At 40.2% G+C, this 20178-nt stretch overlaps 1 protein-coding gene across 1 annotated transcript in view; it reads right to left on the bottom strand.

Annotated features, from left to right (window-relative positions):
• The window catches only part of ENPP3 (ectonucleotide pyrophosphatase/phosphodiesterase 3), an 85299-nt gene that overhangs the window by 16311 nt on the left and 48810 nt on the right, over positions 1 to 20178 (bottom strand). Inside the window, exons 15-20 of the mRNA XM_062187717.1 lie at positions 15980 to 16107; positions 11081 to 11147; positions 7894 to 7981; positions 6049 to 6227; positions 4500 to 4548; positions 2202 to 2356 (exon numbers count right to left, since the gene is read on the bottom strand). Of these exons, the coding sequence (XP_062043701.1) occupies positions 2202 to 2356; positions 4500 to 4548; positions 6049 to 6227; positions 7894 to 7981; positions 11081 to 11147; positions 15980 to 16107 (666 nt within the window). The remainder of the gene's footprint in view (positions 1 to 2201; positions 2357 to 4499; positions 4549 to 6048; positions 6228 to 7893; positions 7982 to 11080; positions 11148 to 15979; positions 16108 to 20178) is intronic.

Below are 20178 nucleotides of genomic sequence, written 5' to 3'. Positions count from 1 at the left end.
CTAGTTTTAAAACAATAACAAAGAAGAATTGTACTGAACTCCTAGTCTGAGCCTACTTAAAAATCCCTCCTCCTTTGGTTTCTGCCAGAGCTCATATAAATTCAGGCATGCAAGACAGAAGAAGAAAGTATTAAAAACATAAACATTCCCTTTTACTCCATACAATCTCTTTGGATCTGGACTTTTCAGAAAACAGAATTTAATAGCAAGACTAATCTTGAGGATACTGTCCCCCTCAAAAGCAAAGTGGAAATCATTTTAAGGAACATAGTATATTAAAGAAAATCACAAACAATGGAACATTGTGCATACTAAGAAATTAATGCTGCCACCAACCATTCGTATGAACTCAGGTAAATGTACAATATTTGCCCACACTGGGAGACAAACATTAGTACTCTTGTGACCAGCAACACAACTGAACTGTTGTCAGCATTAGAGATGACTTCCAGAACATACAAACCTTTAATTAGTAGTGGCAAATCTGCTTATTTTTCTCCAAAAATCTTGAATTGGAACAAGAAGAGCAGATAATCCAATACAACCAACTGTTTCTTTTCCATAAAAAGAGATAGTGTTCTTAGCACGATTAGTAATAGCTAGAGTTTGTCATCAGTCTTTGGATCTAAAATACTGATTTTTCCTCTGTAAAACAGCTTCTTGATTATTTATTTATGCTTCTGGTTGAGAGTATAGCTTTGTTAGTAAAAGTCTTCAATAATAATTGCTGGAATTAATTAATCCAACACATTCCATTGGATAAGCTTCCATGGGGAAGCTCTATTGTGCTGGGTATACATTAAATAAAGCTATCTCTGCCTGAAGGAGTGTTTGCACTGATTTTTGGTAGACTTTAATGCTTTGCTTTAATTTACAAGTATATTTTCCTGATTGTTACTGAGGTTCAATTTTTTGGCTCATATGTTTTATCCATTTAACTAAGAAGCTTGCCATTTTCTAGTTTATTGGTATACATTTTTTAGCTATTTTGAATTTTAATTACTATTCTTGACATTCATTACTTGTTTCTTATAAACGCTGTAAATATATTGTCTTATCCATAACTGTATATATTTCCCCACACATTAATGTTAATATAATCAAATTCCCCTGAAATATTTTTTGTTCTTCTATCTTAAGAAATTCTTCCGTAGCCCAAGGGCACACGGAAAGCATGGATTTGATATTTGTATTTAGGTCTATAAATGGACCAGCAATTTGATTTCATGTAGAGCGTGAGGAAGGGATCTAATATTTCCTTTCTGATAGGTAGCCAATTACCCTGACATTATGCAGTAAAACAGAATTTCCCAGACAGTGAAGAGGGAAGAGGATGTAATGAAGTGGATTCTCACCTCTGTTTGGAGAGACATGTGGTATCATACATCTATACGTGCAAACCTAGACTGAATTTAAATAGAGTGCTAGATTTTTTTTTTTTTTTTTTGGACAGGCAGAGTTAGACAGTGAGAGAGAGACAGACAGAAAGGTCTTCCTTCCATTGGTTCACCCCCTAAATGGCTGCTACAGCCGGCGAGCTGCACCGATCCGAAGCCAGGAGCCAGGTGCTTCCTCCTGGTCTCCCATGCGGGTGCAGGGCCCAAGCACTTGGGCCATCCTCCACTGCCTTCCTGGGCTACAGCAGAGAGCTGGACTGGAAGAGGAACAACTGGGACAGAATCGGTGCCTCAACTGGGACTAGAACCCGGGGTACCAGAGCCACAGGCAGAGGATTAGCCTAGTGAGCCGCGGCACTGGCGAATGCTAGATCTTTCACGGAAGGATTACACTTTGTAATTGTGCCTTCCACAGCAGACAGTTAAATAAGAAATAATACAAAACCCTTTGTTTTACGATCACCTTCTAGGGATACCCATCATCTACGTGGGGAATACCAAGTGAATGTGCGCCTCTGTACTTCCTGTGGCTTCTGTTTGAGATGTTATTTTCCAGTTGCCTTACCAATTGGCCATTTGGCCTGTCAACACTCTAATTTCTCCAGGCAAAAGACAACACATGCCTCTTTTGCACTCACAGAGCACTTACGGAAACGTTATCTAATATCTGGGACATTGTCATGCATGCTACAGTCCATGGAAATCCTGGCCAAACAAACTCTGCTGCAAAACAAACTCAGCTCTTAGAATATTAAGAATCACCTTTGTTTTCAGCCTACATGGTCAAGGACTTGAGAAACTTACTGGCTTGGGGACTGTGTATGAAGTCCACAGGGGCATCCTCAGAGCTTTTCCGAAGCCACTGACATATTCTTTGTGGTAAAGGAGACAGTGTTCCTTGTTCTTCTGTATAACCCTGGGCCTCCCAAATGGCATATTTAGTTTCACTGTGGCTGTTACTAAAATAAAAAGAACAAAATTAAAAATTTGTGAAATCATCACAAACTTCATATGCATATAACTACAACTCTCTGATGGCTTATGTGTCTGGTACTCTGATACATACTTTACACACTTAACCTTCTTTACTTCTTATAACAACACTATGAAGTAGGTGTTCGCTTTTTAAGATTTTATTTGTTTGAGAGGCACAGTTATAGACAGAGAAAGGGAGAGACAGAGAGAAAGGTCTTCCATCTGCTGGTTCACTCCCCAAATGGCCACAATGACTAGAGCTGGGCTGATCTGAAGCCAGGAGCCAGGAGCTTCTTCTGGGTCTCTCATATTGGTGCTGGGGCACAAGCACTTGGGCCATCTTTCACCGCTTTCCCAGGTCATAAGCAGAGAGCTGGATTGGAAGAGGAGCAGCTAGGACACGAACTGGTGCCCATAAGGAATGCTGGTACCCAAGGCAGAGGTTTAGCTCACTATGCCATAGCGCCAGCCCCTGATGTAGGTGTTCTAATTCCATTCTGCAGATAATACAAAAACCAGGCTTAGATACATAACCTGCCCAACCAAGAGGTTGAGCAAGGATCTGAAGCCTGCTCAGTTCACGATTTATAACACAGGTAGTCTATTCAATAATGGTCATAGAAAATATACTGAAAATTTATAAAAAGTATGTCTACTATTATCTGAGTGTTTACGTCTCCTCAAAATTCATTTTGAAATCCTAACCTCCAAGATGATGGTATTTGTAGGTGTGGACTTTGGTGGGTGATTATCACTTAAGGCTGAGTCTTCATGAATGGGATTAACACCCTTAAAAAATAGACCCCAGAGAGATTCCTGTCTCTTCTGCTACATGGAGTCACAAGGACAGGACAGCACCTTTGAGACAACAGGCCCTCCCAGACATTGACTTTGTCAGCACCTTGGCCTTGAAAACCATGAGAAATAAATTTCCAGTTATTTCTGAGTCATTGGCTTATATTTTTATAACAGCCTGAATGGAGTAAGATGATGTCCTGATATATTTATTTATTTTTTACCTGTATACCATTATATGGATTCAACCAACTGTGGATTGAAATATTCCTTCACTGAACATATGTAGAATTTTTCATGCCATATTCCCTAAATGATAGAGTATATCAACTATTTATATAGAATTTATATTTTGTTAGGGATTTAGAGATGATTTAAAGTATACAGGAGAATGTGTTTAGGTTGTACACAAATACTACACCATTTTTATATAAGGAACTTAAGTATTATAGATTGTGGTTATCCAAAAGGGGTCCTATAACCAACTCCTCATGAATACTAAGGGATAACTATATCCCCATATCGTAAGTGATGAAACTGAAGAATAGTAAGTTTAATTCTAGGATACTTAAAGATGATAACTGGTGAGAACAGTGGTTAAAACACCCAAATCCCACATCAGTGTGCCCGGCTTCCACTCCTGACTCCAGTTTCTCACCAGTGAAGACTGTGGGAGGCAGGGGTGATGTCTCAGTGACTGGGCCCCTGCCACTCATGTGTGAAATCTGGGTTGAGTTTTTGTCTCTGGCCCCTGACCCAGGCCCAGCTGCTGCTGATATCTGGCAAGTGAATCAGTGGATGGGAACTCTCTGTCTGCCTATCTAGGTCTCCCTATCAGCCTATAAAATCTTTTTTTTTTTTTAACTTAAGGTAATAGGTAATAAAAATGTTCCCATAGGCCATGTTGTACATTCTTCCCGTAGATTAACTCTTCATCTTTACCACTACATGAGATGAGGACAGTTATCATAGGTTAGAAGAATGACATGCAGAGAGAGGTTAAGTGATTAACCCCTAGTTACACAGCAAGGAAGCAGCACAGGTAGAACTCAGACTCAGGCAATCTGGCATGTTTGTGCATGAGAAACGAAGTAGGGGAACATAGATAAGGCACCACAATTTCAAGGAATTGGCTGTTCTTGGAGTCATTGTAGCTGTCCCCACGTTTGCTACTGTGATCATTAGATCTGTGGGGAGTTTTTTTCCTGTTTCCTTATAAGGTCCCTGTATTTAAAAACTTCTGTGATGTTATTTTGGAGAATCTCAAAGGAACAAAGTGGTGTTTTGTTTCTTCTAACCATCAAACATTTAACATGTTTCCTGTTGACTTACTGTCTTCTTCAGTGAGGTTTAGCATTTGATTCACACTTTCTATTTCATTCTGTAAGATAAGGAGGGGGGAAGGGAAGAAATAAGTCAGAGCAACATCATGGAGGATCAAGATTACTTCTGTAGTGAGCTCCTGAAGCGTTTTACTACTGAAGAAACTGGACTAACGTGTATGAAGATTCCTACTCTGCAACTAGTGAACACGAAGATGCTGCTACTCTGTATCCTTTTTTTTTGGGTAGGAGTTTCCAAGATACCACTGAACTGGGGCAAAGCATTCTGACCAGAGCTGGAAAACAACTGAGTTGTATGACACTGTCCCAGTGTGCATCTCAAACATGAATCTGCAAACAAGTCACCAGGGAGCTTTGTGTAGACTCTGATTCTGTAAACCTGGGACACGGCTGAGATACTGCATGTCTGCAGTCTGAGAGTGATGCAGACGCAAGTCCGGGGCCACACGTTGAATAGGAAGGGGGTTGCTTCCAGATGGAGTAAACTTCTATGACTTTAGAAAATTTACCTAACTTCTCTGAGCCTCTTTAACTCTCAAATGGGGAACAAAATGAAATACCCACTTTGTGATTGCTTTGTGATCTTTAACGTCAGTTCCATTCCTACTGGCTAGGAAATCCATACCCGACTGCGACATTAGCTGTAGATTAATCTTTATTGGAAAGTTTTGCCCCTTTGAGGTTATTTGGTTTGTTATTTATTTATAGGTGTAACATTATTTTGAGGATTAAAGAATATAAAGTCTTCACTGACCCCTGACTGTAAGGAACAATTCTTACCTGAGGCAGCAGGTGTTTATTTAGCTCTCCAACCACATTTTGAACTTGGCATCAAATGTACCTTGATGCTTGTTTTAGCCTGCTGATTACTGGGGTCCAATTTCATTCTAAAATCCCAACCTCAGCCAGGTGCATTGATTCTCACAGGTCAGTTTTGCTCTTGTATTTTGATCTGCACTGACTTCTGGCCCTTGGGGGCCCATCTAGTTCTGGAACTTCACTTAGTTGAGAGTCTCACAGGGCCTGAAATCCTGCTTTTAAACTCAGCCCAAAACCTGATCTGCCAACAAGACACCCTGGTGCTGACTGTCTGTCAGCTGGCTTCCAGGTGTTGCCTGATAGAAACCCTCACCTCCTTAGTGGTGCATCTAATGCCATGTTACAATACCTGCAGTCTCTCAGTTCTTTCTGCTCTAGATAGCTGAGTATGACCATCTGAGTCTTAAACTGTAAGATGAATGGTTTGTGAAGGAAATCAAAAAGAGCTCCACGTTTACTGCTTTGAATGGTTAAGGGCAGTTAGCTCACAATGGAATTAACAATTGTTTTCCACTTTACAAAGCATATTCACAGGCTTTATCTTCTAATGTATACATTATAATCCTTCATTCCAGATAAGGTTCAAAGACATCTCACATACATTCATACATTTACTTAGTGAATATCCACGCCAGAACACGAACTTGGTTGTCAGCCACCTGGGCTATGGAGGAGCTTGTCCCTTTGCATACTTATGGATGCATGAAGTTGTTACTTACGTCTTGCAGTTCAGAGCATGAGCAGTTTAGACTATCTGTGGGCAGTGAAGCAGTAAAGCCACAAACAGACAATTCTGATGCTTCTTGTGCATGGGTTGGTTCATAAAAAGGCAACTTCAGAAGATGGTTTAAGCTGCCATGGGTACCGTTGTTTGGTGCCGGCTGAATGCGTAAAAGATCTGTATTTAAAAAATAAGTTTGAAATAACTTTAAATTGAAAGAATCCAATTCTTAAATGGGAGATAGGGGTGGGGAAGGCAAACACCTACACTCTTTCATTCCTTTAAGAAATTCTGCTACAATGCAGTTGTGTCCAGCATGTGCCATTCATCTTTTTGACTTTTGACCCCACAGTTTCCTATGTCTTGTCTTTTTTTTTTTTTTTTTTTGGACAGGCAGAGTGGACAGTGAGAGAGAGACAGAGAGAAAGGTCTTCCTTTTTGCCGTTGGTTCACCCTCCAATGGCCGCCGCGGTAGGCGCGCTGCGGCGGGCGCACCACGCTGATCCGATGGCAGGAGCCAGGTGCTTCTCCTGGTCTCCCATGGGGTGCAGGGCCCAAGGACCCGGGCCATCCTCCACTGCACTCCCAGGCCACAGCAGAGAGCTGGCCTGGAAGAGGGGCAACCGGGACAGGATCGGTGCCCCGACCGGGACTAGAACCCGGTGTGCCGGTGCTGCAAGGCGGAGGATTAGCTTAGTGAGCTGCGGCGCCAGCCCCATGTCTTGTCTTTTAAAGAATAGGATCAGTTGCTGCAGAAGAGTCACTGGAACTTTCATGAGCTATTTGTGTTCCTCCAGAGAAAAGCTACATTGCTTAAATGATCACTTTGGTCTTTATGTATATCATGATTTTCTAACTTAAAAAACTAAAGAAGTTAAATACAATCTTACTTATGGTATATGAGCTTGGTTGTATGAAAATTCTCTAAGGACAGATACTTTAAAGAATTAAGGTAGTTAATTCTGCTTATTATTTAGATCACTTGTTCTGATTATTTTCTACCAAAACAAAACAGGCAAATATGTTACAAACATAGCCTTTTAAGTGTCTTCTGCTGCCTGCCACCTACTACATCTCTCCGGGAATACTATGTAGTTCCTTCTAGTCATCTTTGTAAAAGGCCAGCAGCCCTGGCTACAAACCCAGCCATGGAAATCAAGAATTTAAGTTTTTAAGGTTATAACACGTTAATTTTTAAGTGGATACTTTTTGATCTCTAAATTGTATTCAGTTTCCACAAGCCAATGAAAAGAGACAATTGTGAGCATGTTTTTGTTCAAATTCCTAAAGCTAACAGTGAAATTATCATTTTCTCATTGGCTTGCCCAGGAAAATGATTTACTGCAATGATCTGAGGCAAACATAGAAAGGGGGTTGGGTTCCCTAAAACCCTAGCTCTTTACAGTTTCTTCCCATTGAGCATAATAACAAGTTTCTATCCAAATAGGACTTTCTTAGCATCCTTTTATTCCAGAAGCCTTCCAGTTTCCAGTATAAGAAAACATTTGTCTTTCTAGATGTGTTTATCCTGCTTTGAAATGTTGCAGGTGTTACTTTATTTCTCTATGTTTGATTGAATTAAATTATCATATAGCAACTAGATACCAGAAGAGCTTGGTATCCTGAGATCTAAAGTTTATTATTTCTAGTAAAATGAAAAGAATTCACTCTTATAGCTAGTGGAATAATTCTGAATAATAAACCATTCTGCATTATCATTTCTATTTTCTGTTTTCTTAATGCACAGCAGTCAGCCTCAGGGATTCAATTTAAAACAAATTTCAATGGACATACACTGAAAACTCTCCACATCGTGCCGGTGAATTTATTTAAATATACTTACCACACATTAGGTTATAGACTTCAATATTTTCAAATGGTTCAACTTCAGTTTTCTCTTTAAAATTGGGTCCATGTGCCAAAAATATAGCCTAGGTGGTAAAGTCATCCTATTATTAGGTATCATCTAAACTCAAACACAAGTATAGGAAGAGACACAATTTCCCTCCTGTAACAACTCTAGTATTTGTATCTTAGGCCACTGCAAGGATTTTTGTTTTTCAGATTTGAAAATAATTTTTTAATCATTCCCACTTGTGATGTTATATCATTACAAGCCCTGCTGTGTTTACTTCTCTTCACTGGCTTCCATAGCACCTCATATGTCATGGATGGACACATGTAAGAGTGGACAGCCCAAGCAGTATAATTCTGCAAAATCCAGATGGGATGTATTAGAAAGTCAATATATAGCACCAGATTGTCCTTTCATATTCCTTCTACATCGTGGCTCTAATATGCTAGTACATGATGAAAAATGCTGACATGACTGAGCACTCAGTTTTCACAGAATTTTTTTTTTTTTTGACAGGCAGAGTGGATAGTGAGAGAGAGAGACACAGAGAGAAAGGTCTTCCTTTGCCATTGGTTCACCCCACAATGGCCGCTGCAGCCGGCGCACTGCGGCTGGTGCACTGTGCTGATCCGAAGCCAGGAGCCAGGTGCTTCTCCTGGTCTCCCATGGGGTGCAGGGCCCAAGCACTTGGGCCACCCTCCACTGCACTCCCGGGCCACAGCAGAGAGCTGGCCTGGAAGAGGGGCAACCGGGACAGAATCCGGCGCCCTGACCGGGACTAGAACCCAGTGTGCTGGCGCTGCAAAGCGGAGGATTAGCCTATTGAGCCGTGGCGCCGGCCTTCACAGAATTTTTAACCCTTTTACCTTTGGGATGAAAAACTTTTTTATACTCCATGTATTAATATTAACTGACTTAAATTATTCACAAGATATCTAATTGTTTTACATTGTAAATAACTGGAGGAAAAGTATCAGTCATAAACAAATGATTTTTTTTTTTTTTGGTTATAGGAGTAGGCATAGTTTTTCCTCAAGATAATCAGCAAAAAACTTGAGGTATAGGTCTTTTTTAAGCAGTAATTAATTTAATTATCATATAGTGCCCTACTTACAAAGAGATGTAATTTACTAAGACAATGTTTAGAGGCAATATATTGGAGGCTGGCACTGTGGTGTAGTGGATAAAGCCACCACCTGCAGTGCTGGCATCCCATATGGGTGCCGGTTCAAGTCCTGGCTGCTACACTTCTGATCCAGCTCTCTGCTATGGTCTGGGAAAGCAGTGGAAGATGGCCCAAGTCCTTGGGCTTCTGCACTCCCGTGGGAGACCGGAAGAAGCTCTTAGCTCCTGGCTTCAGCAGCCAATTGGGGAGTGAACCAGCAGATGGAAGACCTCTCTATTGCTCTCTCTCTGCCTCTCCTTCTCTCTGTGTGTAACTCTTTCAAATACATAAATAATCAAATCTTTAAAAAAAAGAGGCAATATATTCATTGGTGTAACTCATTGTTTTTTCCACTTAGAAAGAAGTGTGGGATGTGTGGTGTGTATGACATAGAGAACTAGTTAAGACAGCCAGATTGCAAAAACCATGAAGGTTTATCCTGAGATAGGAGGAGGGTATCAACTGTGTTTTATTCACAGACTTTTCCATACCCTTTCTCCTCTGGGCTTTCAGGCACCACACACTTCTGGTCTTCCTGCTTCCTCTCTGGGGGCTCTACTTCTCAGTCCCTTCACTAGTAACTTTGTTCTCCCCAACCTCTTCAAGTCGAAGTGCCCCACATTTGGCACTTGGTCCTTCTCTGCCTACACTCAATCCTTAAGGGTCTTATGAAGTCACATTCTTTTAAATAATTCTAATGTCTCAGACTCATTTTTTAATCTCTAGGGTAGACTCTCTTTAATTGTCTATTCAGCATCTCTATTTGCATGTCCAATAAATATTTCAAACTTAATGTATCCAGCGATCCACTTGCTTCTGCCCTCCAAATCAGCAGCAACCACAGGCCAGCATCCTTCCAATTGCTTATGAAGGTCCCTTTATGGCACAGCCCATCTCTGGCCTTTGTCCTGGCTATTTCTTCTGTCTGAGACACTTGTTCCTTGAATACATGAAAGGTTGATCCCTTCACTTCAAGTCTCTGCTCAGAGGTCACCTCTATGACTCTTGCTCTCTGAACCCCATTTAAAGTTGCATATTGCCTTTGTGGCACCCCAAAACTATCTCAACTTTTCCTTACTCTCCTTCACTTTTCCTTCACTTCCCATAGCACTTCCCTTAACACACTAAGTCATATATTCCTTTAAAAAATAAACATTTTATTTACTTGAGAGGTAGAGTTATAGACAGAAAGACAGAGACAGAGAAACTGGTCTTCCATCTGCTGGTTCACTCCCCAAACAGCCGCAACTGCTGGAGCTGGGCTGATCAGAAGCCAGGAGCCAGGAGCTTCTTCCAGGTCTCCCACAAGGTTTCAGGAGCCACAAGATTTCAGGAGCCCAAGACCTTGGGCCATCCTCCACTGCTTTCCCTGTTGCATTATCAAGAAGCTGGATCAAAAGTGGAGCAGCTGGGACTAGAACCTTCATCCATATGGGATGCTGGAGCTGCAGGTGGAGGCTTAGCCCACTATGCCATAGCACTGGTCCCAATATATTCCTACAATATGCCTAGTGCATGTATCCTTAATTAGAATGAAAGTTTTATGAGGTAAGAGATCTTTATCTGTTTTGTTCACAGATGTATTTAAGAATCTTAGACAAGAGCAGATTGTTGTGGTACAATAGATTAAGCTGCCACTTGAAACACCTCCATCCTGTATCAGGGTGCCAATTCCAGTGCTGGCTACTCCATACTTTGGATACAACTTCCTGCTTATGTGCCTGGGAAGGCAGCAGATGATGGCCCAGATGCTTGGGTCCCTGATGCCCACATAAGATACCCAGAGGTGTTCCAGGCTCCTGGCTTTAGCCTGACCCAGCCCCAGCTGTTGCAGTTATTTGGGGTAGGAACCAGCAGAAGGAAGATCTCTCTGTGTCTCCCGCTCTCCCTATCACTCTTTCAAATAAATAAACCAATAAACTTTAAAAAAAGAGTCTTAGACATTGCCTATCACAAAATTGGTATTCAATAAGCATTCATTAAGAACAAAGAAAAAAGGAAATACATTACCTCCATGCTCTTAAATTCATTGTTATAACCATGGTTGCCTCCTCCACAGTACGAACTTAGTCTATTCCTATAAAGAAATATTACATACTGACCATTGTGTTAATGCAAGATCTTGTTTTAAATTGTACTTTAGTGGGTTTTTAATGTAACTTCTGCTTTTATGTATGCAAATTTTTCTCTCAGGAGCAGTGTAAATATCTTTATTTTGATGCTTAAGTGTATAACCATAGAGGAACAAACAAAATGGTCTGAGTAACAGAAGAGATCCAAGGTCTATAAATAGAATTAAAATGACTTTTGACTCAAAGGTATTGACCCAGGAATAACAACAGAGGCTCAGAGCAAAAGAAAATAACTTGTCTTTAAGCACAGCTGCACCCTTCTACACCGTTGACACATGATTTAGAAGAATATGTTGATTAATATATCACTTTAAGTGTTTCAGCATTTTAGGAATAAACATTTGGAACTGGAAAAAATATTGATGCCTATTTTATAGAGGAGATGTCTACAGAAATAACATAAAAAAGCATGAATACAGATTGCCCTGGGCAAGTTAAGTATAACACCTGATAAGAAGCTGGATCAAGAATATTTTGTAAAATCAGCATTTATTTTTAGCCTTTAAAATTTTCTCCCAAGGGCTGCTGCTCTATCACTGGAATATGTTCTCAAATGCAATTGATTTGTCTTTTGCTGACATTCTCGGGATTTTAATCTTTGAACTCTGTTAGCGATTTTATACATGGTTGGCTTTTATATTCAGGGAAAAAGTAGTAATAAATAAGCTTGGTTTGTTTTAAAGCAACAATATTATACTGGTTCAAATTTGGGCTGTGGAGAACAAAAGACTTCTATTTCCAAAGGCTGGCCTTGAAAAGTTTCTCTCATCTGCTCCCCCATCCTCCACCTCCAGCCCCAAAGGCACACACACACACACACACACACACGTGCGCTAACACACACATACACACAAACACACACACACACACGGTTTCTGTTTGCCTTTACCTTGAAGGCTCAATTGAGAACAAGACAGTCATTTACTGTTAAAAAAAAAATGTTTAAAAAGTCATAACTGACTCTCAGTTTAAATAAAAAAATAAAAATAAATCACAAAATTTAAAAACAAATCACAACTCTGGCCAGGCCACACTCAGCTCTACCTGCGAGAGGGAAGAAAAGACAAGCAGGGGGGAAGCATGGGGAAAGCATGGTTCCTCCCCTTTGTGAGGGGCTTAAATTCGATCACCTTGTGGGGTCAAGACATGTCCTTATGTTAATCCCACCAAGACTGCTGGAATGGGGTAAAACTGGTTTTACAGAATAACTTTATTCTGTAATTATTTGGTTTCCTTTGATTTCTGAAATTATTTAACTGGAGATCATTAAATTTTAAATTCTGTGTGGGAAGTTAGAGTGCACATTAAAGAAAGAAAAGGTCTTTTCAATCAATTATTGGTAAAATGTTCTAAAATTATTATATATTAATTTATTTTCAGGAAGTTCCAGTTTTCTTATATTTCCATTTCCTAATCCAGCTCAAATAAAAAACTGAATATTGCAAATCTTATGCAGAAGAAAAAGATGAGAATATTGGTTCACAAAAGCTCTATTTTCTCTTGCTTTTCAAGTGAAAAGTTCAGAAATTTGCTCTTCCAACTGCTCGCAGCCATTCATTCGGTTCTGGAAATCACACATGGAAAAATGGTAGCAGGCATTTGGAAACTTGATTTGATTTTTTTGGTCATTATTTAGCTCAACTTCCAAGTGCTGTGTGTGTCTTCTGTAGCAAATCCTCTATTATCTTCTCCCAGTCTAATTAACACAGTTGAAATCAAGGCTGGGTGTCTCGGCCACAGCAGGGTAATGAGAAGGGAGAGAAGGGGCACACTTCCTGTTTGTCCTTTCCTTTCCTCTCCTACTGCTCCCCCTGCAAGCCAGATCCTCACCACCTAAGTGCCCGAGTTGATCGTTCTGCTTCCAGAACTTCAGAAGTTTTCTGTATAACACACGTGCATACACTTAATCTTTTTCAACACTATCACTGCTGGAAATGGAAACAAGTGTGGGTCAGACTGTGATGAACCAAGACTATCCTGGAAAAATCTGGGTCCTCATTAACCGCCACGCCTTGCTGGTGATAGGCTGCATACTGAATTTCCCCATCCTCAGGGCTCCACAGCCTCCCTTGGGATTGTCCTAATGGTGATGAATGGGTAACAGGCCTCCCTGCCCTGCTCCTCTGAGAACAGCTAGAAGGAGCTCCCTGCAAAGCAAACTCAGTGTCTCCCAACTGTCTCTCCCCCTTTCTTCAAGATCAAAGTCATGCTTGGTTGGGTCCCGCAGGCACAGGGCAGCTTCACTCACTCAGTGCTCCGGCAAAGCAGAGCTACTAGCAACTGCTGGGATCGGGTCCTTCCACCTGGAAGCCTACCTGCTTCTCTCTTGCTGTCCTTGCCCCAGAGCTGCTGCTGGCTTACTTAAGGAGCCCAGCTTCTCTGCCTCTTGATGGACACAGCCTGGCAGTGCTCAAGGCTTGGCAAGCAGATGCCACCTTCTGGCCCAGGAAAAGTGGCATCTTCCTCCTGCTGACACAGCCCCTGTCAGGGTTTATTGAACCGAGCGAGAGTGCAATTTCTGAGGCAGATGTTTGGCACAGAAGTTAAGGTACTATGTGGGACACTTGCATCCCATATCCGAGTACGTGGGTTCAAGTCCTGGCTCTGCTCCTGAGCTCAGCTTCCTGCTAATATACACCCTAGGAGGTAGCAGGTGATGGCTCAAATACCTAGGTCCCCACTACCTATGTTGGAGAACTGGACTGAGTTGACCTAGTCCACTGCTGGCACTTGTGGGCATCTGGGGAGTGATCGAGTAGATGGGAGTCCTCTCTCTCTCTCCTCTCCCTTTCAAAAAATAAAACAAACTATTTTCAGAGTCTGATTTCCATGCCCTGTCACCTTCTTGGTCAAATGCCCCCGTACAATGCATAACATCCACACTGGCATGTGGAATCATTTTTTGCTTTGGATCTTCTACAGGTACTTGGTGCTGCTTCAGCAGTTTTCACACTACATTAGAGTTACTGTCTTCCTTCTCACCAGCCAAAGGTCCTTAAAGCAGGGGCTGTGTGTGTCACATCCAGTTCTTAGAATGGTGCCTGCAATGCATTTGTACGTTGCTATTCTATTTATTATCTCCAAAATACCACCTATAATAATTCAACTATAGTTGGGAACAATGGGGTTCCTGCCAATTAGTAAAATCTAGCACATCTTAGGTAAAATCAGGATGGTGATTATGTAAACAGATGACATGAACAGTTACAATTTACTATAATTGAGAAAAAGCAATCTAATATAGTTATCAACTAATTCACAGGATTACTAAAGATGACAAACATTTACTTAAAGCAGTAGGGAGCCCGAGACTCATTATTGAGAGCTGTAGAGAGTGGGCCTGGGATTTAATCAGATTACAATCCTCAGTTGCTCTTACTAAGGCTATATTTAAATTTTTCTTGGATGGAGCTAGTTGACATTGTAAATTAATGGCAAAAGAATGACACAAACAGGGTCATCTTGTAGTACAAGGATACGGAAAATGAACCTTTAACATGTCAAGTTTTCCAGGTTTCCACAAGGTGGGGAGCCGGGCCTTGAACTCTAAGGCTGTTGCTTTTTCTATATCCCACTGCTTGCTATTTGAAAGGCTACAAAGCATCAAATGAGACTGGGTTTTGATGGGTGATGCCCAGAGGTATTCTAGTGGCTGGACTCTCCCCTAACTCTTTCTCATTCTGCCCCAGTAACCTCTGAAAGTCTTTGCTCTCATCCCCCTAACAGTAAATATTTGGAGCTCATACCTTATTTGGGGCATATATGTATTTATTATATGTATAAATTACTAGCAACCTTATGTGTTTAATGTTAGTAAAGCTTAATTTTGTTCACATATTTTACAGAAATACTTTTAGAGAATGTTGTCCTGAGTCACAGCACAGCAGCTGTCCAATCCCCAGGAGAGAGGCTAGTGCCATCTAGTGACCCAGTGAGGAGCTGCACACACTCTCACTGAATAGTCAGTTTCCAAGCTATCTTGCAGAACAGGCTCTGCCAAGTCCCCAGTTCCTCATCCTGCACACACATCACATATTGGAGCCCAACTCTCTTGTCTTCTTTCATCTATTTTTTCTCAAATGTATCTGTCTTTCGCTGTAATCCCATTGTTATTGCATGCCCCTGGCATTAAATTGCATCCATATAAGATAGCCCAGAAATCATGTCTGTATCAACACCTGGGACTGGGTCTGGCACACACAGAGCAAGCATTTAAAAAAATTCTGTAGATTAACGAACAAATAGTTATTTGGGGTGGAGTGACTCAGAATGATTTTCATTTTCTCTAAACACACTAACATTTTGCAAATGCTCAAGGATCAATATGAATTACAATTATAAATAGAATAAGAAATCAATGAAATCATCAATTGACTAGCTTGGTCTTACAGCCATAAAAGATTTCAAAGCGCTGTATACTCAGTCACTCACTACCAGCTTGGAAGACAATGAATAACATCTTTATCCTGCTGATGGCCTTATAGGGCAGCACAGTGGGAGTGGATGTAGGAATGTGCTGTCCCAGACAGGCTCTGGACAGTGGCCAGAGAATCTCAGCCTCTTCCACATTCTAGGCCATATGGTGAAGAGTAGGGCACTCAAGTCAGTTTACTAACAACTATAATTTCAGATCCAGAATTGCAGAAAAAGGTCACGAATATATCAATGCCCAAAATTTAAAAAAAAGTTCCATGATCTTGATAGCAGAGTAAGGTTAAGTAAATGCATAATGGAAGATGGCTAATAAGAGTATGATGAGAGAAATAGACCCACAAACCTCACAGCCAGCCACTGCCGATCCACCATGAGATGAACTTTGTCAATTCGGACATTGTTGGCATAGTGGAGTCGTTTGGGCAAATCAGGAGTCAGGTAGGGTTTGAAGTGCTGATCAGGTTTTCGACACTGAAAAATGTATAAATACTTACTCATGAAGCACAAAACAGGCAAACTAATTCAAAGGTTTCATCTTTTATGACCATTTAGCAAAGGCTGGAATCGTAAACCTATTATCAATGTAGTCAAATCCCCTAATTATATGATTTTTGTTGTTGCAACAATAATTAGGTTGCAATGAAAATCTGATCTTAACTGTAATTTGGTGTTTGATGTCTTAAGTCTTCATTCCTGAGCATGCATCTTAAAGCCACCACAAATCCCTCCTGTGCTTCATTAGACAAAAAAATTGATAAATGTCTAGAAGTAGAGTGCTAATTTCAAATTTTGAGTCTAAATTACATATGAAACATATGTAGATGTGGGCACAAATTTTAATGAATTTAATTTTATCAAAATCCCTTCATAACTGACTAATAAGCAACATTTTCTTAGTTTTCAAATCATGTCATTCAACAGCTTTTGAAACTGAGTCATCACCCTAATCACCATGAATTTGTGAAAAGTTCATGAATTTCTCAACTTGGAGTAAAATTTGATGTTCCTTAATAATAACTAGTGTCACTGCAGGACATGTTTTAAAACTAAAAATGCAAATGATATTGGTACTTATTTGTGCAAAAGAAAAATGAGGAAATGAGAAACAGAACCAAAAAGGAACTTTCTCTCATGAACTTTTTGAGAAACAGGAGGTAAGAAGAGAACAAACATTTAAGTGACAATACGAGGAAATGACTTTTTTTTATATTTCCTCACTTATTATAAACCACAATCTCTCATCTGTATTAACAAGTCTATGTCCCTATCATGTCATGCTCTGTTTGTATAAGAAAAATAAGAGAAGCTGTGAGATACAATTTACAAAAACAAAATCCAAAAGAAACAGAGACAATGGGAGGGTAAGGAGAGATGATGGAAAGAAAGAGGAATGAGAAAAGTATTGCACATATACTCGGCCAATGTCCTTCCTGCCTATTTTGGTAGCTTTTCTGGACTTATTTTTCTCCTTTTCCATTTGTTGTTATTTCCTTTCTTAAGCCAATATTTCTGTAACTTCCAGACAGGAACAAGATGGCAACTGCTGATGGCAAGGCTTCACCAACATTCAAGGGATTAGAAGGTGGCCCTGACAACCATAGACAATCTGATGGGTCACACATTCCTCAGTAGTGGACATTTTCCTTCCAAGAGCAAATGCAGAGAAAGCTGGGGTTACACTGCTGATGTCTGAACAACCGAGGAATTATTATTTGCATTTGAAAATTGGGATGAAGACACCAGAGTTAACAGTTTGGTCATTTTATCTAAGAACAAAGTTGGTGCTAATGTCCCTCATGCAGCCAGAATGTTGTGGAACTTAAAGGGTCGCAAGCTCGTGCCTGGTCATGTTTGTTCACTCTAAGCTCAATATAGATCCACAAAACAGGACCACTGGGAATACTGTATTTCCGCATGGAATACTTCCCGGGAATGATGCACTATTTCATGAAATGGTGGTCCATTTCTTTGAGGTTCTGTAGTGCTCCGTCTGTGAAACCATGCAATGGATTTCCAAAGCTTGAAGTACTCAGTCTCCTCCCACCACTGGGGTCATTACAGATTCTCCCTTCCTCACCAACATAATCTCATCTTTATGGATTATGAGGTGATGAGACAGAAGGAAAACACCTGTGGATTCATGGAATACACATATTAAAAATTCTAAACTACCTAGTCCACTCCGCATGAGCACATTGCATGTCTATACCTCACTAGTATGGGGTGAAATTGTCATATCTATTCAAGATCAGAATATTAGAAAACATAAGAGAAAAAAATCTATTTCCAAATTTTAACAGTTTAGCATCTCATTCTCTGTCTATAACTTCTAGTGAAGAGTAAGCTCATGATTATAAAATAAACTGAAATGATGCCATTGTAAAAATTAAAAGAAAGAATAAGAGGAAAGAGTGTGGGAGGGAGTTTTGGTTGGGAAGCACCACTATGCCCCTAAATCTATATATATGAAATACATGAAATTTGTTCACCTTATATATTAAAAAAAAAAAAACTGAAAAAAGGCAAAGCAAGCCAAAAAAGGTATATGCTTATTCTACATTCCACAGTACTGTGGTTATATGCTAGACATATTGCTTTTAGAATGTTCTCTCAAGAAGTCAGAAAATAAATTGGTTTGAAATGACACCCCTACCAAATGATTAATACTCTAAAGAAATTCTGTTCTACTGGCCATTCCTATTTCAAAGTTTCAGTGTGTCCCCTATTATATTAACTATTCCTTCCCAACTGTCCCTTTATTTTTAATCATTCAAAGTCTGCCCTTAAATATTTTTTCCTTAATTATATCTCACCTATGCCTAAATAAATTTAGTGTCATTCAATAAGTAATAAACTCATGAATTTTTTATTTTTTTTAACTTGGATGTATCTCATAGATACAACATTAGGAATATAGTAATTCTTCCCACCGTAACTGCCCTCCCATTCACTCTCCCCTGCCTTCCTACTCCCCTTCCTGTTTAATAAGAGAAAGAAAAAAAGAAAAAATGGAATAAAAAGATTAAAAGAACTGTTCCTCAACAGTCTAGACAAGGGCTGTTCTATGTTATTGCTTCTCGAAGTTGATTTCACTATTTTTCACCCTTCATCTTTTCCCTTCCTTCCTCCTCCTTCTTTTCTTTCAGAAACTTGTCATTGAAGAAGAACCCAAGGATGATACATCTTTTGTGAGCTCTTAGTCATAACTATAATTTATGAGATGTAATAGTATACTGTATTTAATACACTAAAAGGAAATGATTCTTGAGAACAAGTTTTTCTATTAAAGTCTCTGGGGACAGAGGTCCTGCATGGGAAGTTAGTGCACAGTGACTCTTGTTGTTTGTTTGTTTATTTTTTAACTGCAAGTTGTATTCCATTTTTAAAAAAATAATTCAAGTGTTAATATCTCAGTTCAAAACTTCAACTTAATCTTTGGTCAAAAATAGTTTTGTTAAACTGCTGACTTTATTCTAGATCTTGTTTACTTTTTTTTTTTTTTTTTTTACAGGCAGAGTGGACAGTGAGAGAGAGAGACAGAGAGAAAGGTCTTCCTTTTTGCCGTTGGTTCACCCTCCAATGGCTGTCGCAGCCGGCGTGCTATGTCCGGCGCATTGCGCCGATCCGAAGCCAGGAGCCAGGTGCTTCTCCTGGTCTCCCATGTGGGTGCAGGACCCAAGGACTTGGGCCATCCTCCACTGCACTCCCGGGCCACAGCAGAGAGCTGGCCTGGAAGAGGGGCAACCGGGACAGAATCCGGTGCCCCGACTGGGACTAGAACCCAGTGTGCCGGCACTGCAGGCGGAGGATTAGCCTATTGAGCTGCAGCGCCGGCCTAGATCTTGTTTACTTAACAAATAACACACTTATGTATGACATCAGTGATCACTCAAGGCTCTTGACATGAGCTGCCCCAGCTATGGAAGCCTTTTGGATCCAGGAGCTTGACAAGGCCATAAGCAAAGTGAAAGTTCTCTCTTCCTTTCAGAAAAAAGTACATCGTTCTTTGGTGGCCACTTCTTTCCACTGGGATCCCATTCACAGGGGTCCTTTATGCAGGACAGTTTTTTCCGGAGTCTCTTGGCTTTCCATGCCAGAAATGTACCCCCTGGCCTTTCCAGCCAGATTAGAATGCATTAAGGGTTGACTCTGAGGTCGGAGTGCTACTTAAAGCCATGGCCATTCTATGAATCTGCTGTATGGACTGCTTCCCATGTTGGAGCCTTCACTCCTTTTTAATTGTATTATTATTTCCAAACACTTAGTCCTATTAATATGATCATTTTAACACTTTATCCTATCTATATGGTCTCTTTACCACTTAATCCTATCCATCATGAATTCTATATGATAATGGATTAACTATTGTCACAGAAACATAAAAACTTGCCAGGTTTCTCCAGTAGTACTGAAGCCATTTTGAATAATACTATTTTAAACTTTCTGGAATTTTCTCTACTCATTTACTTACAATCCAGGATGTGGGATTCAAACAAAAGTAGTTATAACTATACTTAGGAGGCAAAGGGACTATTGCTCCAA

Source organism: Lepus europaeus, chromosome 3 (assembly GCF_033115175.1).
Source record: "Lepus europaeus isolate LE1 chromosome 3, mLepTim1.pri, whole genome shotgun sequence".
NCBI classification, from domain to species: domain Eukaryota; kingdom Metazoa; phylum Chordata; class Mammalia; order Lagomorpha; family Leporidae; genus Lepus; species Lepus europaeus.
The sequence above is the reverse complement of the archived record's forward strand: the minus strand, read 5'-3'. Positions and strand labels throughout refer to the sequence as shown.